A 24,878-nucleotide genomic window follows, 5' to 3' on the forward strand; every position below is an offset into this window, starting at 1 on the left:
TTTGTTTGGGAGTTGCTAGTTTCTTATATCTGTCGGTAGAAGTTCAAAAAAATAGGTAAAATTTTGACTATTATCACTTATTTTTTATTTTATTTTATTTTTTTTGGCCTAGATCTTTCTCTCCACTCCTGTGTGTCCAATACACATATTGTCAGTATTGTCTGACAGGTTACAAGGATCTATCACTATTTTTAGGATTCATTTTTTCTGTACTTCAACATGGCTTATTTTCTATCACCCTTTCTTCAAGCTCACTGTTGTTTCTTTATTATGCAATCTATTAAGCCTTTCCAGTGATTTTTAGAAAATTTAGATACTGTGTTTTTCAGCTTTTAAATTTACAATTTTATTTACTGAGACTTCAATTGTTCACTCATATATATCTTTTTTTATTTTTTTGGAAATCCATAGATGTCTTTATAAGAGTTGTATTTAAATCATTAGCTGCTAGTTTAAAAATATTTGGATTTGTCTCTGTTAACTGCTTCCTCTTATCCTGGGCTATGGTTATATATTCCTGAGTCTTTCCATGTCTAGCAATTATTCATTGTATGTTAAATATTTAAAATGCTACATTGTCTGCATTTTGCCAACTTTTTGGTGTTAAATGTTTTGTTTTTTTTTAGTAGACAGTTTAAGCACTAGCAGATCAACTTTAGCCTTTTTTAAAATTATTATTATTTTTTAAATTTTTTATTGTTATGTTAATCACCATACATTACATCATTAGTATTGATATAGTGTTCCATGATTCATTGTTTGTGCATAAAACCCAGTGCTCCACGCAGAACGTGCCCTCTTTAATACCCATCACCAGGCTAACCCATCCCCTCACCGCCCTCCCCTCTAGAACCCTCAGTTTGTTTTTCAGAGTCCATCGTCTCTCATGGTTCGTTCATTCTTCCCCTCCTGCTAACTTCTTCTTCTTCTTCTTTTTTTTTAACATATAATGTATTATTTGTTTCAGAGGTACAGATCTGTGATTCAACAGTCTTGCAAAATTCAAAGCACTCACCATAGCACATACCCTCCCCAATGTCTATCACCCAGCCACCCCATCCCTCCCACCCCCCCACCACTCCAGCAACCCTCAGTTTGTTTCCTGAGATTAAGAATTCCTCATATCAGTGAGGTCATATGATACATGTCTTTCTCTGATTGACTTATTTCACTCAGCATAATACCCTCCAGTTCCATCCACGTCATTGCAAATGGCAAGATTTGCATTCCTTTTGATGGCTGCATAATATTCCATTGTGTATATATACCACATCTTCTTTTGATTTTGGATACTAGCCCTTTATCTGATATGTCACTTGCAAATATTTTCTCCCATTCTGTCAGTTGTCTTTTGGTTTTGTTGACTGTTTCTTTTGCTGTGCAAAAGCTTTTTATCTTGATGAAATCCCAATAGTTCATTTTTGCCCTTGCTTCCCTTGCCTTTGGCGATGTTTCTAGGAAGAAGTGGCTGTGGCTGAGGTCGAAGAGGTTGCTGCCCGTGATCTCCTTTAGGATTTTGATGGACTCCTGTCTCACGTTTAGGTTTTCAACCATTTGGAGTCTATTTTTTGTGTGTGGTGTTAGGAAATGGTCCAGTTTCATTCTTCTGCATGTGGCTGTCCAATTTTCCCAAAACCCTTTGTTGAAGAGACTGTCTTTTTTCCATTGGGCATTCTTTCCTGCTTTGTCAAAGATGAGTTGACCATAGAGTGGAGGGTCCATTTCTGGGCTCTCTCTTCTGTTCCATTGATCTATGTGTCTGTTTTTGTGCCAGTACCATACTATCTTGATGATGACAGCTTTGGAATAGAGCTGGAAGTCCGGAACAGTGATGCCGCCAGCTTTGCTTTTCTATTTCAACATTCCTCTGGCTATTCGGGGTCTCTTCTGTTTCCATACAAATTTTAGGATTATTTGTTCCATTTCTTTGAAAAAAGTGGTTGGTATTTTGATGGGATTGCATTGAATGAGTAGATTGCTCTAGGTAGCATTGACATCTTCACAATGTTTGTTCTTCCAATCCATGAGCATGGAATGTTTTCCCATTTTTTTGTGTCTTCCTCAATTTCTTTCATGAGTATTTTATAGTTTTCTGAGTACAGATCCTTTGCCTCTTTGGTTCAATTTATTCCTAGGTATCTTATGGTTTTGGGTGCAGTTGTAAATGGGATCGACTCCTTAATTTGTCTCTCTTCTGTCTTATTGTTGGTATATAGGAATGCCACTGATTTCTGTGCATTGATTTTATATCCTGCCACTTGGCTGAATTCCTGTATGAGTTCTAGCAGTTTTGGGGTGGAGTCTTTTGGGTTTTCAACATACAGTATCATATCATCTGCAAAGAGTGAGAGTTTGACTTCCTCTTTGCCAACTTGGATGCCTTTGATTTCTTTTTGTTGTCTGATTGCTGTGGCTAGGACTTCTAATACTATGTTGAATAGCAGTGGTGATAGTGGACATCCCTGCCGCGTTCCTGACCTTAGGGGGAAAGCTCTCAGGTTTTCCCCATTGAGAATGATATTCTCTGTTGGTTTTTCATAGATGGCTTTTATGATATTGAGGTATGTACCCTCTATCCCTATACTCTGAAGAGTTTTGATCAAGAAAGGATGCTGTACTCTGTCAAATGCTTTTTCTGCATCTATTGAGAGGATCCTATAATTCTTGTTCTTTCTTTTGTTAATGTATTATATCATGTTGATTGAATTCCGGATGTTGAACCAACCTTGCAGCCCAGGGATAAATTCCACTTGGTCATGGTGAATAATCCTTTTAATGTACTGTTGGATCCTATTGGCTAGTATTTTGGTGAGAATTTTTGCATTCATGTTCATCAAGGATATTGGTCTGTAATTCTCCTTTTGGATGGGGTCTTTGTCTGGTTTTGGGATCAAGGTAATGGTGGCCTCAAAAAATGAGTTTGGAAGTTTTCCTTCCATTTCTATTTTTTGGAACAGTTTCAGGAGAATAGGTATTAATTCCTTAAATGTCTGATAGAATTCCCCTGGGAAGCCATCTGGCCCCGGGCTTTAGTTTGTTGGGAGATTTTTGACGACTGCTTCAATTTCCTTAGTGGTTATAGGTCTGTTCAGGTTTTCTACTTCTTCCTGGTTCAATTTTGGTAGCTGATACATCTCTAGGAATGCATCCATTTCTTCCAAGTTATCTAATTTACTGGCATAGAGTTGCTCATATGTTCTTATAATTGTTTGTATTTCTTTGGTGTTGGTTGTGATCTCTCCTCTTTCATTCAGGATTTTGTTGATTTGGGTCATTTCTCTTTTCTTTTTGATAAGTCTGGCCAGGGGTTTATCAATCTTGTTAATTCTTTCAAAGAACCAGCTGTTAGTTTCGTTGATCTGTTCTACTGTTGTTTTGGTTTCTATTTCATTGATTTCTGCTCTGATCTTTATTATTTCTCTTCTCCTGCTGGGTTTAGGCTTGATTTGCTGTTTTTTCTCTAGCTCCCTTAGGTGTAGGGTTAGGTTGTGTATTTGAGACCTTTCTTGTTTCTTGAGAAAGGCTTGGATTGCTATATACTTTCCTCTCAGGACTGCCTTTGCTGTATCCCAAAGATTTTGAACAGTTGTGTTTTCATTTTCATTGGTTTCCATGAATTTTTTTAATTCTTCTTTAATTCCCTGGTTGACCCATTCATTCTTTAGTAGGATGCTCTTTAGCCTCCATGTATTTGAGTTCTTTCCGACTTTCCTCTTGTGATTGAGTTCTAGTTTCAAAGCATTGTGGTCTGAAAATATGCAGGGAATAACCCCAATCTTTTGGTACCAGTTGAGACCTGATTTGTGACCTAGGATGTGATCTATTCTGGAGAATGTTCCATGGGCACTAGAGAAGAATGTGTATTCCGTTGCTTTGGAATGGGATGTTCTGAATATGTCTGTGAAGTCCATTTGGTCCATTGTGTCATTTAAAGTCTTTTTTTCCTTGTTGATCTTTTGCTTAGATGATCTGTCCATTTTAGTCAGGGGGTTGTTAATGTCCCCCACTATTATTGTATTGTTGTCGATGTGTTTCTTTGCTTTTGTTATTAATTGCCTTATATAATTGGCTGCTCCCATGTTAGGGGCATAGATATTTACAATTGTTAGATCTTCTTGTTGGATAGACCTTTTAAGTAGGATAGAGTGTCCTTCCTCATCTCTTATTACAGTCCCTGCTTTAAAATCTAATTTGTCTGATATAAGGATTGCCACCCCAGCTTTCTTTTGGTGTCCATTGGCATGGTAAATGGTTTTCCACCCCTTCACTTTCAATGTGGGGGTGTCTTTGGGTCTAAAATGAGTCTCTTGCAGACAGCATATCGATGGGTCTTGTTTTTTTATCCAATCTCATAGCCTGTGTCTTTTGATTGGGGCATTGAGCCCATTTACATTCAGGGTAACTATTGAAAGATATGAATTTAGTGCCATTGTATTGCCTGTAGGTGACTGTTACTGTATATTGTCTGTGTTCCTTTCTGGTCTATGCTGCTTTTAGGCTCTCTCTTTGTTTAGAGGACCCCTTTCAATATTTCTTGGAGGGCTGGTTTTGTGTTTGCAAATTCCTTTAGTTTTTGTTTGTCCTGGAAGCTTTTTATCTCTCCTTCAATTTTCAATGACAGCCTAGCTGGATATAGTATTCTTGGCTGCATATTTTTCTCGTTTAGTGCTCTGAAGATATCATGCCAGTCCTTTCTGGCCTGCCAGGTCTCTGTGGATAAGTCTGTTGCCAATCTAATGTTTCTACCATTATAGGTTACATATCTCTTGTCCCGAGCTCCTTTCAAGATTTTCTCTTTGTCTCTGAGACTTGTAAGTTTTACTATAAGATGTCGGGGTGTTGACCTATTTTTATTGATTTTGAGAGGGGTTCTCTGTGCCTCCTGGATTTTGATGCCTGTTTCCTTCTCCATATTAGAGAAGTTCTCTGCTATAATTTGCTCCAATATACCTTCTGCCCCTCTCTCTTCTTTTTTGGGATTCCAATTATTCTAATGTTGTTTTGTCTTATGGTATTGCTTATCTCTCGAATTCTGCCCTCCTGATCCAGTAGTTGTTTATCTCTCTTTCTCACCTTCTTTATTTTCCATAATTTGGTCTTCTCTATCGCTGATTCTCTCTTCTGCCTCCATTTATCCTAGCAGTTAGTGCCCCCATTTTCGATTGCACCTCATTAATAGCCTTTTTGATTTCGATTTGGTTAGATTTTAGTTCTTTTATTTCTCCAGGAAGGGTGTCTCTAATAACTTCCATGCTTTTTTCAAGCCCAGCTAGTATCTTTAAAATCATGATTCTAAACTCTACGTCCAACATCGTACTAATGTCCGTATTGAGTAAGTCCCTGGCAGATGGTACTACCTCTTGTTCTTTTTGCTGAGGTGATTTTTTTCGTCTTGTCATTTTGTCCAGAGGGGCATAGATGAATGGGAGAACAAAATGCTAACAGGTTAACAACGTCTCCAGAAAATATACTCTAAACAAATCAGAAAAGACCTGAAACCAGGGGAAAAGAAAGGGAAAGAAAGAAAAAAGAAAGAGGAAAAAAAAAAGAAAAAGAAAAAGATAAAAACAAACAAAAACAGAACAAAACAACAAAAAAAACAGAATATGATCAAATATGATCAGGCTAGTGCATAGATCAGTGCCACACATTAGATTTTGGGTGTATTTTGGTGTGTTAGATGATAGTGCCTCCTAAAATTGTAAAGAAAGAAAGACTTATATATGTACAAAATAAGGGTTGATACAATGAAGGGATGGAATATGACTGTAAAGATGAAAATTATAAAGGACTTTATAAAAGGAATTGATAAGTTGTTTGAAAAAAGAAGGAAGAAGATTTAAAAAAAAAAAGGAGAGAATGTGATCAGGCAGGAGATTAGAACAAAGCCATACACTAGAGATTTAGGGTATATTTTGATCTGTTAGAAGAAACTGTATCTCAAAATTTTAAAGAGTGAACAACTTATATATATATGCCAAAAATAAGGGTAACTACTATGAAGGGATAGAATATGACTCTAAAAATGAAAAATAAATTTTTTTTTAAAAGGGATTGATAAGATGTTGGTTGAAAAAGGGAAAAAGAAAAATTAAAAAAAACAGTTAAAAAATTAACTTTGAAAAACTAATGAATCATGGTAAAAAAGCCATGAATTCTATGTGCAGTATTCCCCTAGTGCTGGAGTTCACCCGTTCTCCTTGATCGGTAAACTTGGTCTCTGCGGGCTGTTCATGCTGATCTTCTGTGGGAGGGGCCTGTTGCTGTGGTTCCCAAATGTCTTTGCTGGAGGCGGAATTGCCCTGCCCTTGTGAGTCCGGGCTAAGCAATCTGCTCGGGTTTGCTCTTGGGAGCTTTTGTTCCCTCCAATCCCTCGGTACAGCTTTGGAGGATGAGAGTGAAAATGGTGGCCTCCCAATCTCTGCCCAGAGGAGCTGAGAACTCGGGGCCCTGCTCCTCAGTGCGCCCCTAGAGGAAAGCAATCACTCCCATCTCCCTTGTCTCCGGTCTCACCCGGCCTGTGACCAAGCATTTCTATCTCTGGCACCCGACCCCGTGGGGCGTCTCCAAACCCAGCAGATCCCTGCGGTGTGCTCCCGCGCTACTCCTCCTGGGGGAGGAAGGGGTGTCTCCCCGTCTCTGCTGCTTGTTGGGTCCCTGCTGGAGGAGCAGTGGCCCGACTGGGCCGCGGATCACAGTTTATGGCCACCCCGAGCTGCGAGCCCGAGCCTCGGCTCCATCTCTGCAGCCGGCTTCCCCGCTCCGAAACCTGGGAGCTCTGCTGCACTCAAGCCCCCCCTCCCCCGGTCTTTCTATGACCCTGAGGGTCCTGAGACCACACTGTCCCGCGAGGTTTCCACCTCCCGCTTAGCTACTGGAGCGACATCCCTCATCGGAGCCGACTTCTAAAAGTTCCGATTTTGTGCTCCGCGGCTCCATCACTTGCTAGAAGCGGCCAGCGGAGGCCCCCTCCCCCGCCGTTTATCCTCCTGAATATCGCCTCAGATTCACTTCTCTGCACGTCCTACCTTCCAGGAAGTGGTCGCTTCTCTGTTCAGAGAGTTGTTGCTACTCTCTTCTTCGGTCTCCTGTTGAGTTCGTAGGTGTTCAGAATGGTTTGATCCCCATTCAGCTGAATTCCTGAGACGAGATGAAATCCAGGTCTCCTACTCCTCTGCCATCTTGCTCCGCCTCTCCCAACTTTAGCCTTTTGAGACTTGTTTTAATGATAGGTTGGGCCTCGCATAGTCTTTAATCTTGGGCTAGAGAACACTTACTCTTAATATTCATCTTTCTGGTTTCTTTGTTGAACGCTTGGGGTGTTCTGGGATCTTTTCTCATTCTTATTGGTCAATATTTCTATGTCTTCTAGCACTGTGCAACCTGTGGAATCTACATTCAGTTCATATTTCCCTGTGATGGCTTTTTTGCAGGCTTACAAAATCTCTACCTGCTCATGAGAAGCTAAGTACTCAGATATGTATTTCTGTAGCTCCTATCCTTCTCTACTATTACGCTCTAGAAATTCCAGCTGCTTCAGCATCATTAAACTCTGATCTCTGCCCACTTATTTTTTTAAATCTCAGCAAGACCACTTCTTTGATTATACCTCCCAGAGCCATGATGTAGAAAGTGCCTCCAGGCTGAAAAACACTTTATTCATGAGCACACCTCAAACCACATTCAATTTCTGAAAGCATTTGTTTCATATGTATTTTTCTTGTCTCATATTCCTTTAAGTCCGGAGAATTAGTCTAGTAATAGGTGCCTTTCATAGCTAGAAGTAGAAGCATTAATTTCTTTCAAAACAAATGTTTTTCTATCTTTTGTTCTGGAATCTTTCTCATATTAGAAACATTCTTAGCTGTCATCAAGAATCTATATTTTTAAAATTTTTACAAATATTATAGGTACATTTTCATTGAATTTCATTGAGTCTGAATTTCCTGACTCTGGTTAGATAAATTTGAAAGAAGGAATAATTGTCACTATATAAATGACAAAATGTGGTATTTTGAAACAAGTTAATCTGATTCTTTTTTTGAAGTTAATCTGATTCTAACACAAATTTTATCACATTGAAGCCTGTTCATCTTTTTCACAATCAGAATGAAATTCTACTGTACTGAGCTTAATAATTGTATTTGAGTAAGTGAAACAAGGAAAATGTTGCTTGTTTTATGTATTAATTATTCATTTAAACAGAAACTGAGGTCTAAAAGAAGTTGGGATTCACTGGGGCAAACTTAAAAACATAAACTCCTAATATATAAAGGAAGTTACAGTCATTATTTGTTGCTTTTGATATTTTTTTGTTTGAATATACTTAAAATTTCATGGGATGCCTGGGTGGCTCAGTTAAGCATCTGCCTTTGGCTCAGGTCTGATCCTAGGGTCCTGGGATTGAGTCCTGCATCGGGCTCCTTGTTCCACGGGGAACCTGCTTCTCCCTCTGCCTGCCACTCCCCTTGCTTGTGTTCTTGCTCTCACTCACTCTCTCTCTAACAAATAAATAAATAAAATCTTTTTAAAAAATGAATATACTTAAAATTTCAAAGCATGGCACCTTTTTCATATTTAAAAAAAAACATTACAAATATATTAGTCTGATATGTGACACATTTGTTATATGTAATGTTTTGTATTTTTGAGTAAGTAGTAGAAAAGTTGCTTCACCTAGTTGACAGTAGCCTAGTATAACAATGGATTATCAAAATGTATCATGAGGACTATGAGAATAGTCCATCATTTATAACCCTTAAGCAACTTTTTATATCAGATACTATGTGAAAGAACTTTATTCATTATAACATTTATTTTACAAGTATTAATTATCAGCACAGTGTACAGTACTGGAAATATAGTGACAAACAATATAGATGGGTTCCTTGCTCTCCCAATTCTTACAAATTTATGAGGAAGACAAGAAAAAACATTACCAACAAGATGATAATAGAGTGTGTTAAATGTGATAATAAAAGGTAATAAGACAGAGAGTAAAGAGAAAAACTTCATTAGATAGGGTACTCAAAGAATGCTTCTTTAAGAAGAGCACAATTCAGTGAAGACCTGACCTACAGGATGAGAGATTCAGTCATGTGAAGAACTGAAGAAGGAGTATTTCAGGTAGAGGGAACACCAAAATGAAAAGGTCTTGAGATGGGAGAGGGACCAGCACGTTTGAAGTATATAAAGGAGACTGATGTCACTGGATGGAGTGAATGAGGAAAAGAGTATTACAAGGTGAAATTAGAGATAAGGGCAATAATATTACCCAAAACAGAACTCTTGATCACACGCCACACCTCAATCTGAAATGGCCCAAACTTATTCCTTCTCCAGAAAATGACTCTTAACATCTGCCTATTCAATCATTTCAAATAGGCAATCCATTAAGTCAGTGGACTCTCCATTGACTTAACCTGATTTCTTGCTTTCTCAGTTGGCTTATCCCCTAGTTACTAGTAATTATCAAGTCATGTCTTCTCAATTTCCAAAAATGATCTCCCAAATCCAGCCATTTTTACCAAGGTCCATTGTCATCACCCTAGTCTTAGTCACCATGACCTCTTGCTTAAAAAATTAATTTCTCTCTAATCCATTCTTCAACTTGTGGTCCAAGGGCCTGCTCAAAAAGATTATTTAGATCACATGACTCTCCTGTTCAAAATATTTAAACAATTTCTTATTCTCGGAATGAAAGGCTTTATCACGTTTTATATCTGCTTGGTTGTACTGAATTGAATGATTTCCAATCTTCTTATTTGTCCTTTGACTAAAGTTAAAGTTGCTAAAAACAATGGGAAAAAAATCTTTAAAAAACATACAGAATTACTAATTTAGCTCCTAAACATTAATTGATCACCCAACAGATGTGACTTCCAGTATAATTCATGGTATCAAAAACAGCAGGCAAAATTCACTCACAAGACCTGGGTCACTTACAGCAAGGGAGATTGTTTCTGTGAAAGTCTGGCAATATGTTTTAAACACTCTTTTGGTGGTTCTTCAAGGTTATTTCTATTGTCTTCAGAATCAAGTTTCATATACTCCCACTCAGTAGCTGGAAAATCAATCTGAAATAAAGAAATGATTTGCTATGTATTGAATGCCTCAAAATGCATCATTAATTTAATATTCTCTACCTAGTTTGTAGAAACTAAAGGAAATTTCCTACACTTTTTTCTGTGCTCTTTTCTACTTAAAAATAATTTTTAAAAGAATCATTAGGGTTAGGACACCTGGGTGGCTCGTTAAGCATCCGACTCTTGATTTTGGCTCAGGGTTGCAGGATTGAACCCCACGTCAGGCTCTGCGCTTAGTGCAGAGTCAGCTTGAGATTCTCTCTCTTCCTCTCCTTCTGCCCCCCTGCTACTTGTGCGCTCTCTATCTCTCTCTAACATAAATAAGTAAAATCTTTAAAAAAACAAAAAGAATCATTAGATTTGGGACTTGGTATTTAAATATATATGGTATTTAGCAAATCCTCAATTATTTATATAAGTGGCATAAATTAGTAATGTGTAATGTCTGAGGAAAAATGAGAAAAAATAGCAATATATGAAGTTTCATAAATTTAAATATTAAATTTTTGTTTAATGTTGAAATTCTATACTTTATACAGTTAAGTATTAAAATGTCTTTCTATTATTAAATGATAAAAAATGTAGATGGCAATTACACTTTTCTCATATAAATACCTGAGAAAATAAAAAGAGTTACTCTATGTTGGTTTCTACTTCAGGAAATCTACAAGGCTGTAAACCACTTTGTAGACATGAAATTTCTGGTAAAGATCTGTGTAAGTGTATAACCAAATACAGTATTTTTGCTCTTGCTCTGTAGTTCAGATTTATAGACAGGGCTAGAATTCAGGCCTCTTTTTTTGGCAGAATGTGTTTTCTAGTAAACCATGTTTCAGTGATAATCTGATTCAAGTAAAAAAAAAAAACAGTTAACAAAATATACAGTTTCAAACCATGTAAATGAGCTAGATATTTTAGTGCCCATATGTGTGTTTAAAGTTTTAATATATTTTTTCATATTAAAAAATATAAATTATTTTTCTTTGCTGAACTATGTTAGTTTGGGATCTCAGAGAAAATTGAGAAACATAAGGTAGACTGTGTGAGTTACAGCTTGAAATATGGTTGAATCTATTTCGGTTATTTACTAGAAAAAAGTTTTAGCAATTTTATAACCTCTAAAATTTGTTGCCATATTTGTTTTTGGTATAATTTTTGTTATACTGTACCATTTAATACTCCAACATGATAAAAGAAATGAGTCATAGAAAAGCAATATTATAATAAATTTTCCCTCTTGACAAAAAGATGAATTTTGGTTTTTAGAGAGAGGTAGCTCTTGCATTGCAGGTTATGTTACTCTATGTGCTCAAATATTTTAAACACATGAAACAAAAATGCTAGAAATAGTATTTGATGAACTAGTTCAATTTTATGTTGGTTTTAAGTGAAGAGCAGGGTGGATGAGGAAACTAAAGTTACTGGATGAGAATATAGAAGTATCCCTGTGCACAAATATATAATAAATTCTTTGATATATTTCACTTGTGAATTTTTAATTTCTGATATATGAATGAGTCCCTATACAGACTGCATTATGTCATATGTTATGAGGCTAAAATTACTGATTCCTGACCCACTGATAGAAAATATTGGAATTCTCCCAAATGCCTTTTGTTCTAATTTTTCACAGAAGTTCCTACAAAGTATATGTTATTTATTTGCTCTAGAATTTTTTTGCCTATCATGCATTATGGAAGATATAAAAAGGATCCATCACCTTCAAAGAACTTAAAGTCTAATTAAGGAGAAAAGGTATACATTAACAATTAAAATATGGTACAATATATATACATAGCACCCCAAAGCTGTGCTTCAAGTCAGTAATGGCAAACATGTGACTCTGGTTTTCTCCTTCTATGATTGTAACTAGCCAAGCCTGCTTTGGTCTCAAAAGTATTTTTCATGGAGTGTTCCAGGAGATCTCCTCAAATGTCTCCATTGCATGAGCCATAACACCTATTTATTACATTCCTGCCTCAAGCATTGAGGATAGACTCCTGATTTCAAGAACAACAACCAAAAAAAATTATGAGGCTCTTTTCTTTGAGATGCAGGAAAATATTCAGACCTGATTATCCAGCCCTTTAATTCACACCTCCTTATACATCTGAATATTGACTTCTTGTGTTCCATTTATGCCTCTTACTTCACTTCCTCTCCTCATCCTTCTCCATTCACTTCCTCTCCTCATCCTTCTCCATCCTTACTTCACTTCCTCTCCACAACCATGCCCAGAGGGGCCCATGGGCCCAGTTTGGGCCCCCATGATTCTGTCAACTTGTTCAAAGAACTACCCCCTGGACTGTAGATACATTTGGATATTATGAGGCACATGAATGTTAGACCATAAGTACTGTGGTAGTTCAGAGTAAGGAAGGATACCTACCAACTGGATGGCAATTGTGGTGAGTCTTAAGGAAGGAAATGTAAAAGAGCGACCCATAAGGCAGTTCAGGAGTGATGGAAGAAAACAAAAACAAAAGCAAAAAACAAACATCTGCTACATTAGGATGCAAAATGTACTGTGTTCTAAAGACCTGGTATCAATAGGACTGTTGCCTCCCCCTAACATTGTTGTTAATGAAGTGTAAGCATCTAATACAATGTTAGGTAAAGTAAAATACTTTGGGTGAGTAAGTAAGTATCAGTTGGTTTAAGAGGAAGGCCACTTAGATAAAAGGAAGAACCAAACACTCTAGAATCTGGATTCCAATAATTGCAAAAAAGTGCAAAGTTTAGAAACATCTGTAGGTTGGGTTAGTGTAGTCATCAGATGTATGGACACATAGCATGATGTTAGGGATAAAACACCCAATGCCTTCAGAAATCACAAGTCAATGGACAAAAAGTCAATGAGAAAGAAGTATAATGTGGTTCATGTGTTGATAAAAATCTTACTGGTTATTATGTAAATGCAAAGGAAGGTCACTTGGGGTGGAAAGAGAGGAGAGCAGATGGGAGAGATTCCTAGAGGAGGGCCTATGGATCCTAAAAGATGAATATTAATTACACAAACAAAGTCAGAGGAGGGATAAGCAGTGGATGGTGAGAGGAAGAAGGAGGGCACACTGCAAGCAGGAAACAGTATTTGTAAATGCACATAAGGTAAAAGCAGGACAGTGCATGTCAGAAACTACAACATTTTCAAAGTTGCTGGAGCTTGAAGTGTCAGACAAGGAGTGGCAAGAGAAACAATGGGAGGGGAGTCATGCTGTAGAGCATGACCTTAATTCTCTAGGTAGTGCTGAGTTATTGAAAAGTGTAAATAGAAGAGTGGCAGGTTCAAATTTAAGTTTTAGGAAGATCAAACTTATGGATTTTGGATTATAGAATGACAAAACTGAAGGCAAGAAAGCCAGCTAAACTATTGTAACCTAGGAGGGAATTTTTGAACTAGGGCAGATGTGGCGAATAGAAAGGATACACGTGGGGAACATATGGGAGGTAAATTGGCAGGATATAGTACAGACTGAATATGAGTAGAGATAAAGAAGGACGAGGCAAATGAAACAAGTAGGTGTATGTGGGGGCATGAACAGACATAAATAATTCAGGGGATGAGAGCAATTTGGAGAGAAAGATGAGCTCAGTTTGGGATATGTTTTCTTTGAAGCTGTCTGTAGAATATCCAGGTGGGAATTTCAGCAGGTATGTGGCTATATTTGTCTGAAGTGTGTAGTGTGAAAGATACTGAACTAGAGATAATTTAAAAAGTGAACCTGGACAGATACTGTGAATAAAACCTTAGAAATGAGATCTAGAAATTCTAGTGCTATATATATATATATATATATATATCCAAGATAAATGAAAACATATGTCCACATACAAACTTGTACACAAGTGTTCCCACAGCAGTGCCATTCTCAATAGCCAAAAGGTAGAAACAATCTAAATGCATATCAACTAATGAATGGATGAAGTATAGTATATCCATGCAATGTAATAATATTCAACAATAAAAAAGAAATGAATACTGATGTACGCTATAATGTAGATGAACTTTGTGAAACATTATACTAAGTGAAAGAAGCCAGTCACAAAAGACCAAGTATTGTATGATTTAATCTATATGAAATATGGAGAATAGGTGAATCTATAGAGACAGAAAGTAAATTAGCAGTTTCTTAGAGTTGGGGGAAATGGGAGAATAAGAGGTGATAGCTAAAGGATATAGGTTTTCTATTTGAAGTGATGAAAATGCTCTAAAATTGATTTTGGTGGTAATTGTACATATCTTTGAAAAAACAAAACAAAACAAAACAAAACAAAACCAAAAACTGAATTGCATACTTTAAATGGGAAAGTTGTGTGGTATGTGAATTCCATCTCAACAAGGTTTTTAAGAAATTTTTCCAGGGAGAGTATATATACTGAGAATAACAATGGGCAGTAGATGGAACTTTTGACAACTGTCAACAGGGAGGATGAGCAGAAGGGGAGCCGGGGAAGGAAACAGAGAAGGATAATGAGAGGAGAAGGGTGTTCTTCAATAGGAAGGAGAGTGCCAAAACTTGCAGAAAGCTAGTAGGAAGAAAACTAAACCACCACTGGATAGGGTAACTAAGAATAACAAATAAGCCAGAATATAGTGAATTTAGACATGAATGGGGAAGTGGGGAAGTAGAGGAATATGAAATAGAACAAGAGCAACATTGTCTAAACCTCTGCTTTTAGTTATTTTACTTTTTTATTTTATTTTATTTTATTTTATTTCATTTTAATGTTATGTTAATCACCATACATTACATCATTAGTTTTTGATGTAGTGTTCCATAATTCATTGTTTGTGTATAACACCCAGTGCTCCATTCAGTACGTGCCCTCTTTAATACCCATCACCAGGCTAACGCATCCCCATATGCCCCTCCCCTCTAGAACTCTCAATTTGTTTCTCAGAGTCCAGAGTCTCTCATGGTTTGTCTTCCCCTCGATTTACGCCCCTTCATTTTTCCCTTCCTACTATCTTCTTCTTTTTTTCTTTAACATATAATGTATTATTTGTTTCAGAGGTACAGGTCTGTGATTCAACAGTCTTACACAATTCACAGCGCTCACTATAGCACATACCCTCCCCAATGTCTATCACCCAGCCACCCCGTCCCTCCCACCCCCCCACCACTCCAGCAACCCTCAGTTTGTTTCCTGAGATTAAGAATTCCTCATATCAGTGAGGTCATATGATACATGTCTTTCTCTGATTGACTTATTTCACTCAGCATAATACCCTCCAGTTCCATCCATGTCGTTGCAAATGGCAAGATTTAATTCCTTTTGATGGCTGCATAATATTCCATTGTATATATATACCACTTCTTCTTTATCCATTCATCTGTCGATAGACATCTTGGCTCTTTCCATAGTTTGGCTATAGTGGACATTGCCGCTATAAACATCGGGGTGCACGTACCCCTTCGGATCCCTACATTTGTATCTTTGGGGTAAATACCCAGTAGTGCAATTGCTGGATCATAGGGCAGCTCTATTTTCAACTTCTTGAGGAACCTCCAAACGGTTTTCCAGAGTGGCTGCACCAGCTTGCATTCCCACCAACAGTGTAGGAGGGTTCCCCTGTCTCCACATCCCTGCCAACATCTGTCGTTTCCTGACTTGTTAATTGTAGCCATTCTGACTGGTGTGAGGTGGTATCTCATTGAGGTTTTGATTTGAATTTCCCTGATGCCGAGATGTTGAGCACTTTTTCGTGTCTGTTGGTCATTTGGATGTCTTCTTTGGAAAAATGTCTGTTCATGTCTTCTGCCCATTTCTTGGTTGGATTATTTGTTCTTTGGGTGTCGAGTTTGATAAGTTCTTTATAAATTTTGGATACTAGCCCTTTATCTGATATGTCATTTGCAAATATCTTCTCCCATTCTGTCGGTTGTCTTTTTGTTTTGTTGACTGTTTCTTTTGCTGTGCAAAAGCTTTTTATCTTGATGAAATCCCAATAGTTCATTTTTGCCCTTGCTTCCCTTGCCTTTGGCGATGTTTCTAGGAAGAAGTTGCTGTGGCTGAGGTCGAAGAGGTTGCTGCCCGTGATCTCCTTTAGGATTTTGATGGACTCCTGTCTTACATTTAGGTTTTCAACCATTTGGAGTCTATTTTTGTGTGTGGTGTTAGGAAATGGTCCAGTTTCATTCTTCTGCATGTGGCTGTCCAATTTTCCCAAAACCCTTTGTTGAAGAGACTGTCTTTTTTCCATTGGGCATTCTTTCCTGCTTTGTCAAAGATGAGTTGACCATAGAGTGGAGGGTCCATTTCTGGGCTCTCTCTTCTGTTCCATTGATCTATGTGTCTGTTTTTGTGCCAGTACCATACTATCTTGATGATGACAGCTTTGGAATAGAGCTGGAAGTCCGGAACAGTGATGCCGCCAGCTTTGCTTTTCTATTTCAACATTCCTCTGGCTATTCGGGGTCTCTTCTGTTTCCATACAAATTTTAGGATTATTTGTTCCATTTCTTTGAAAAAAGTGGTTGGTATTTTGATGGGATTGCATTGAATGAGTAGATTGCTCTAGGTAGCATTGACATCTTCACAATGTTTGTTCTTCCAATCCATGAGCATGGAATGTTTTCCCATTTTTTTGTGTCTTCCTCAATTTCTTTCATGAGTATTTTATAGTTTTCTGAGTACAGATCCTTTGCCTCTTTGGTTCAATTTATTCCTAGGTATCTTATGGTTTTGGGTGCAGTTGTAAATGGGATCGACTCCTTAATTTGTCTCTCTTCTGTCTTATTGTTGGTGTATAGGAATGTCACTGATTTCTGTGCATTGATTTTATATCCTGCCACTTTACTGAATTCCTGTATGAGTTCTAGCAGTTTTGGGGTGGAGTCTTTTGGGTTTCCACATACAGTATCATATCATCTGCAAAGAGTGAGAATTTGACTTCCTCTTTGCCAATTTGGGTGCCTTTCATTTCTTTTTGTTGTCTATTGCTGTGGCTAGGACTTCTAATACTATGTTGAATAGCAGTGGTGAAAGTGGACATCCCCGCTGCGTTCCTGACCTTAGGGGAAAAGCTCTTAGTTTTTCCCCATTGAGAATGATATTCTCTGTTGGTTTTTCATAGATGGCTTTAATGATATTGAGGTATGTACCCTCTATCCCTGTACTCTGAAGAGTTTTGATCAAGAAAGGATGCTGTACTTTTTGTCAAATGCTTTTCTGCATCTATTGAGAGGATCATATGGTTCTTGTTCTTTCTTTTGTTAATGTATTCTATCACATTGATTGATTTGCGGATGTTGAACAAACCTTGCAGCCCAGGGATAAATCCCACTTGGTCATGGTGAATAATCCTTTTAATGTACTGTTGGATCCTATTGGCTAGTATTTTGGTGAGAATTTTTGCATCCATGTTCATCAAGGATATTGGTCTGTAATTCACCTTTTTGAGGGGGTCTTTGTCTGGTTTGGGGATCAAGGTAATGTGGCCTCATAAAACGAGTTTGTAAGTTTTACTTCCATTTCTATTTTTGGAGCAGTGTCAGAAGAATAAGTATTAATTCTTCTTTAAATGTTTGGTAGAATTCCCCTGGGAGGCCACCTGGCCCTGGGCTTTTGTTTGTTGGGAGATTTTTGATGATTGCTTCAATTTCCTTAGGGGTTATAGGTCTGTTCAGGTTTTCTATTTCTTACTGGTTCAGTTTTGGTAGTTGATACATCTCTAGGAGTGCATCCATTTCTTCCAGATTTTCTAATTTGCTGGCATAGAGTTGCTCATAATATGTTCTTATAATTGTTTGTATTTCTTTGGTGTTGGTTGTGATCTCTCCTCTTTCATTTATGATTTTGTTGATTTGGGTCCTTTCTCTTTTCTTTTGGTAAGTCTGGCCAGGGGTTAATCAATCTTGTTAACTCACCTGATTTGTGACCTAGGATGTGATCTATTCCAGAGAATGTTCCATGGGCACTAGAAAAGAATGTGTATTCTGTTGCTTTGGGATGGAGTGTTCTTAATACATCTGTGTAGTCCATTTGGTCCAGTGTGTCATTTAAAGTCTTTATTTCCTTGTTGATCTTTTGCTTAGATGATCTGTCCATTTCATTCAGGGGGGTGTTAAAGTCCCCCACTATTATTGTATTGTTGTCGATGTGTTTCTTTGCTTTTGTTATTAATTGCCTTATATAATTGGCTGCCCCCATGTTAGGGGCATAGATATTTACAATTGTTAGATCTTCTTGGTGGATCGACCCTTTAAGTAGGATATAGTATCCTTCCTCTTCTCTTATTACAGTCTTTGTTTTAAAATCTAACTTGTCTGATATAAGGATTGCCACCCCAGCTTTCTTTTGGTGTCCATTAGCATGGTAAAATTGGCTTTCTACCCCCTCACTTTCAATGTGGGGGTGTTTTTGGGTCTAAAATGAGACTCTTGCAGACAGCATATCAATGGGTCTTGTTTTTTTATGCAATCTGATACCGTGTTTCTTTTGATTAGGGCATTAAGCCATTTACATTCAGGGTAACTATTGAAAGATATGAATTTAGTGCCATTGTATTGCCTTTAAGGTTACTGCTACTGTATATTGTCTGTGTTCCTTTCTGGTCTATGTTACTTTTAGGCTCTCTCTTTGCTTAGAGGACCCCTTTCAATATTTCTTGTAGGGCTGGTTTTGTGTTTGCAAATTCCTTTAGTTTTTGTTTGTCCTAGAAGCTTTTTACCTCTCCCTCTATTTTCAATGACAGCCTATCTGGATATAGTATTCTTGGCTGTATATTTTTCTCATTTAGTGCTCTGAATATATCATGCCAGTCCTTTCTGGCCTGCCAGGTCTCTGTGGATATGTCTGTTGCCAATCTTATGTTTCTACCATTGTAGGTTAGAGATCTCTTCTCCCGAGCTGCTTTCAGGATTTTCTCTTTGTCTCTGAGACTCATAACGTTTACTGTTAGATGTCAGGTTGTTGACCTATTTTTATTGATTTTGAGGGGCATTCTCTGTGCCTCCTGGATTTTGATGACTGTTTCTTTCCCCAAATTAGGTAAATTCTCTGCTATAATTTGCTCCAATATACCTTCTGCCCCTCTCTCTCTTTCTTCTTCTTCTGGGATCCCAATTATCCTAATATTGTTTCATTTTATGGTATCACTATCTCTCGAGTTCTTCCCTCATGATCCAGTAGTTTATCTCTCTTTTTCCCAACTTCTTTATTTTCCATCATTTGGTCTTCTAGATCACTAATCCTCTCTTCTGCCTCATTTATCCTAGCAGTTAGAGCCTCCATTTTTTATTGCACCTCAGTAATAGCCTTTTTGATTTCGACTTGGTTAGGTTTTAGTTCTTTCATTCTCCAGAAAGGGTTTCTCTAATATCGTCCATGCTTTTTTCAAGCCCATTTAGTATCTTTAAAATCATGATTCTGAACTCTAGTTCCGACATCAATAATGTCCATATTGATTAGGTCCCTGGCAGTTGGTACTACCTCTTGTTCTTTTTTTTTTTGAGGTGAATTTTTCCATCTTGTCATTTTGTCCAGAGGAGATTGGATGAATGAGAGAACAAGCTGCTTACAGGGTAACAACGACTCCAGAAAAATATACAGTAAACAAATCAGAAGAGACCTGAAACTGGGGAAAAGAAAGTGAAAATAAGAAAAAAGAAAAAAAATTAAAAGAAAAAGATAAAAAAGAAACAAAAAGCAGAATATGATCAAATATGATCAGGCCAGTGCATAGATCAGTGCCACACACTAGATTTTGGGCATATTTTGGTCTTTTAAAAGAAAGTACCTCCCGAAATTTTAAAGAAAAGCTTTTATATATATAAAAATAAGGGTAAATACGATGAAGGGATGGAATATGACTGTAAAGATGAAAATTAGAAAAGATTTTATAAAAGGAATTGATAAGAAGTTGGTTGAAAAAAGAAAGAAGAGGATTTAAAAAAAAAAAGGAGGAGAGAATGTGATCAGGCAGGACACTAGAACAAAGCCATACACTAGAGATTTAGGGTATATTTTGGTCTGTTAGAAGAAACTGTATCCCAACAATTTAAAGAGAGAACAACATATATATATATACCAAAAATAAGGTTAACTACCATTAAGGGATAGAATATGACTCTAAAAATGAAAAATAATAAAGAATTTTTAAGGGGATTGATAAGATGTTGGTTGAAAATGGGAAAACGAAAAATTAAAAAAAAAAGAAAATTTAAAAATTTAACTTTGAAAGACTAAAGAATCATTGGAATAAAACCATGAATTCTATGTGCAGTATTCCACTAGTGCTGGAGTTCTGCCATTCTCATTGATTGGTAAACTTGGTCTTGGCTGGCTGTTCTTGCCGATCTTCTGGGGGAGGGGCCTGTTACCGTGGTTCTCAGATGTCTTTGCCGGAGGCAGAAATGCCCCGCCCTCGCCCGGTCCAGGCTAAGTAATCTGCTTGGTTTTGCTTCGGGAGCTTTTGTTCCCTGCAAGCTTTCCGTACGGCTTTGGAGGATGAGAGTGAAAATGGCGGCTTCCCCATCTCCACCCTGGAGAAGCCGAGAACTCAGGGCCTCACTCCTCAATGAGCCCCCAGAGAAAAGCAGTCCATCCCTCCCATCTCCCCAGTCTCTGGCTGTACTTCATGCTCACCTGGCCTGTGACCGAGCATTTCTATCTCTGGCACACGACCCCGTGTGGAGTCTCCAAACCCAGCAGATCCCTGTAGTGTGCTCCTGCACTGCTTCTCCCAGGGGAGGAAGGGGAATCTCCCTGGATCTACCACTTGTTGGATCCCTGCTGGAAGAGCAGTGGCCTGACTGTGCCACAGGTCATGGTTTATGGCAACCCCGAGGTGCAAGCCCACTCCTTGGCTCAGTCTCTGCAGCCAGCTTCCCTCCTCCAATACCTGGAGCTCTGCCGCACTCAGGCACCCCCAGTCTTTCTGTGACCCCCGAGGATCCTGAGACCGCACTGTCCCGTGAGGGTTCCACACCCTGCTTAGCCACTGGAGCAATGTCCCTCAGTGGAGCAGACTTCTCAAAATTTCCGATTTTGTGCTCTGCTCCTGTATCACTTGCCTATAGTGGCTGACGGAGGCTCCCTCCCCCGCCATCTATCTTCCCGAATATCACCTCAGATTCCCTTCTCTGCATGTCCTACCTTCCAAAAAGTGGTCGCTTTTCTGTTTAGAGAGTTGCTGCTATTCTTTTCTTCAATCTCCTGTTGAGTTTGTAGGTGTTCAGAATGGTTTGATCCCTATCTAGCTGAATTCCTGAGACCAGACAAAATTTAGGTCTCCTACTCCTCTGCCATCTTGCTCCTCCCTCTCCACTCTGCTCTTAGTTCTTAAATTATGATAGAGCTACTCTACTAGATTGTACACAGAGAGAGGTAGTAAGTTGAGGGAGATCCAGGTCAATGGAAACATGCAATAATCTGTCTCCATTTCTTTTCTTTTCTTTCTTTCTTTCTTTTTTTAAGATTTTACTTATTTATTTGACAGAGAGAGAGTGAGCGCACAAGGAGGAGGAGCGGAAGGCAGAGGGAGAGGGAGAAGTAGGCTCCCCACTGAGCAAGGAGCCCAATGCAGGGCTGGATGCGCGGCTCGGTCCCAGGACCCTGGGATCATGACCTAAGCTGAAGGCAAACACTTAACTGACTGAGCCACCCAGGTACCCCAATCTTTGTCCATTTCTGAACTCAGATCTACTTCACTCCACCCACTGCTTTTGGTGCACTTAAGCCATAGAACCTAAAAAAAAAAAGTGATGGACTTAAAGGATTCAGGTTCTGTGACTTATCATATCCCTTCTCATAGTAGGGTGGCAACCATGGGGCAGTAACTGTCTATCTAATAAAGACAATCAGAAAAGTACAGACATGAAAGAAGTTGGATAGGCATAGCATAACCCTTTCATTGCACAGAGGTGAAAATATTTTTGGTGACTTGTCCAAAGTCAAAGTTTTCTATTTAAGAGCTAAAACAATAATCCAGATTTTTTAACTCTGAGCCTGATGTCTTTCCCTGATACCCATCTTGACTCCTTAACACAAATACTGGTTGCAGAATTTGCTAATTTCCTCACTATAATCTTTAGGCTGAAAGATTCTACTCTAAATTTAGCTGTATATAATTAGAGTGATATTGGTTAGTAAGAGTTTTAACTTTAATAACTCCTATTTTATTTTATATATTTTATCATCAATTAAAAACATCCTGAGATGTTTCCTTTTATGTCTATACCATTTGAAATTATTTTATAAAAATTAGATTAACTTTTTGCATGATGTTGAATGATTTTCATGTCCCCCCCACCATTTTTTTTAAGATAAATTTGGTTATAGCTCCAGATGTCTAGTTGGAAATCTATCCTCCTATTGAATACTTGAAACTAATCCTCAGATTCCACTTGCCAGGATCTGTGTTCTAACGGAGCTATTCCTCTCATCTGAGAAGAATCATCTGATAGTCTCTCTTACTTCTTCCACCCCCACCACTGCTGATAAATACCCGTTGAATCATAACTTTATATTCTCAAAGCTCAGGCAATGGTCAGACTTGGAAGATTCTCATTAAACTGAGGTAGTTTATATCTGGCAAGCAATAGTCTGTTAAAAAATGCATTTTTTAAAAGATTTTATTTATTTATAGATCATGATCGGGGAAGGGCCAGAGAGAGAATTTCAGGCAGACTCCATGCTGAGCATGCAGAGCCCCACTTGGAGCTTGATCTCATGACTCTGAGATCATGACCTGAGCCTATGTCAACAGTCAGACACTTAACCAACTGAGACACCCAGGTGCTCCTGCATTTGGCCTCTTAAAGAAAGGTAGTTGTCATGTTACAATGGAACATCTGCTAAATAATAAGCCATTACATGTTGAGTATCTATGATGGTGTGCCAAATCGAATGTGAACACTCTTTTTCATTATCACATCAATGAATTAGAAGTAAATCTATGTTTGGCAAGGACTTCCTCCTTCACAGTGGATGCCACATTTTTATTAGTATTTTCTCTTTTAGTTTCAACATCTTGCTACACTTTGTCCCTCAACCCAAACCTGGAAACTTAAGAACTCAGAGACTCCACTAGCTTTCTCTAGAACAGCTCTGCTCAACTGAGGATAATTTTATCCCTAAAGGACATCTGACAATATCAAGAAGCATTTTTTTTATTGTCAGAACTAGGCAGGTGCTACTGACACTAGTAGGTAGAAGCCAAAGATGCTGCTAAATATTCCACAATGTATAAGGCAGCCCCCACAATGAAGAGTTATCTGGTCTAAAATGTCATTAGTGTTGAGTTGAGAAATCCAGTTCTGGAGAGTGCTGCCCCCAGATAGCAGTTCCCAGTTTTTCCCTATAGAGATGGAAAGTCCATATTCCCTGCATTTCCATATATGGGAATGGCCATGCTTCATGTATCTGACCAATATGATCATTTATAATGATGAACACACAAGAGCTCTCAGCAGTAAGGACTCAAGTCTGGAATCATTAGCCACCTTTTATTCATGATTTCAAATCACAGAAAGAAGAACGATCTTAAGAGTAAAGAAAGTATGTTGAATGGATTTTGTTTGCAGTTTCTCCTCCACTACTGACCTAATTTCTAGTCATATAGGAAATGTACAATTGAAGGATTTTAAGGAAACATGACACAATGCAAAGGCAGGTATAAGGTACCAAGTTAATAATATATGCCAATGACTGTTTTCAGACAATGGAAAGAATAGTGAATCCACTATTGAATAGAATCCACATAATGAATATACTAATGACAACACTCCATTTCTTTCCTTCATGATCATGTTTGATGGAGAATGGCTTGAAATTGCTATTATATAAGCTGGAGGAAAAGTGCTTCGAGAGTACTGAATACAAAATAAAAGAACTAGAGGTTTTACAAATCCCAGCAGATTGGAGGAAGAGAAGACTATTAAAATATGTGATACTAGAAGAAAATTGTTTCTGTAATTGAGAAGTTACTTATCAACCAATATTTGCTGTGTATACTTTTTTTTTTTTGCCATGTATACTTTAATCTCATAGCCTGACTCTTACCTGCAGGATCACTGGAGATGGCTGGCTTATATCCCACACTCCTGGAGCTATCATTTCTATGGGAGGCTCATTCTGTAACGTCATGCTGAATAGCATAGACCCGAGAATGGATTTGCTACAAAAGACAACACATATAGATAGACAGGAGTCACTTCAAGAGGGAAGTTATTATTATCTATAAATGCTTTCTTTTAGAATGTAAACATAACCAGCTATTTCAGTGGCTTCATTCAGTAGCTAGAATAGAAATACAATATTCCACAAGTCTAGATACTGATTAGTATTTAATTCTAATATACGACATGCATGGCTATGTTCACAGATAGCTACATTTATTTTCCACATGAAAAAAATATTTCCACAATAGCTTCTGACAGGTAGAATTTATTTTTAATATCCAACAGTATTGATTACAAGATGGTATTGAGATTCTTGGAGTTATGAGTGCCTCAAGTCAATAAAGATATCAACTCTTCAGAACATGTTTGCTCCACAAAGTGACTAAATTTCCTGAGCATCATTAAAGGTATGAGCTCTAAATTTACAGAAAGAAAAGATTTAAATTAGCATATGATCTGCAGAATCAAAATAGTTGTGGGACTTCAGAGAGGAAATGCTTCTAAATAGAAAGATTATTCATAGTCTGAATGTTTAAAAATAGGTTGTAAATTACCATTGTAAATGAGGATGCATACAGGAAGACTTTAGACAGGAAGAATTCATGGATGGTTTTAACAGCTTCAGTAACATCCAAATCCACAGATCTTCATAGGAATTAAAAGGGAA

General features: G+C 37.8%; 1 protein-coding gene across 1 annotated transcript in view; it reads right to left on the bottom strand.

The window, feature by feature from the left end:
* Positions 1-24,878, bottom strand: part of PIK3C2G (phosphatidylinositol-4-phosphate 3-kinase catalytic subunit type 2 gamma) — a 382,139-nt gene that overhangs the window by 231,245 nt on the left and 126,016 nt on the right. Inside the window, exons 14-15 of the mRNA XM_027593856.1 lie at positions 24,093-24,207; positions 9,946-10,076 (exon numbers count right to left, since the gene is read on the bottom strand). Of these exons, the coding sequence (XP_027449657.1) occupies positions 9,946-10,076; positions 24,093-24,207 (246 nt within the window). The remainder of the gene's footprint in view (positions 1-9,945; positions 10,077-24,092; positions 24,208-24,878) is intronic.

The sequence above is a fragment of the Zalophus californianus genome, chromosome 9, assembly GCF_009762305.2.
Source record: "Zalophus californianus isolate mZalCal1 chromosome 9, mZalCal1.pri.v2, whole genome shotgun sequence".
Classification (NCBI taxonomy): Eukaryota; Metazoa; Chordata; class Mammalia; order Carnivora; family Otariidae; genus Zalophus; species Zalophus californianus.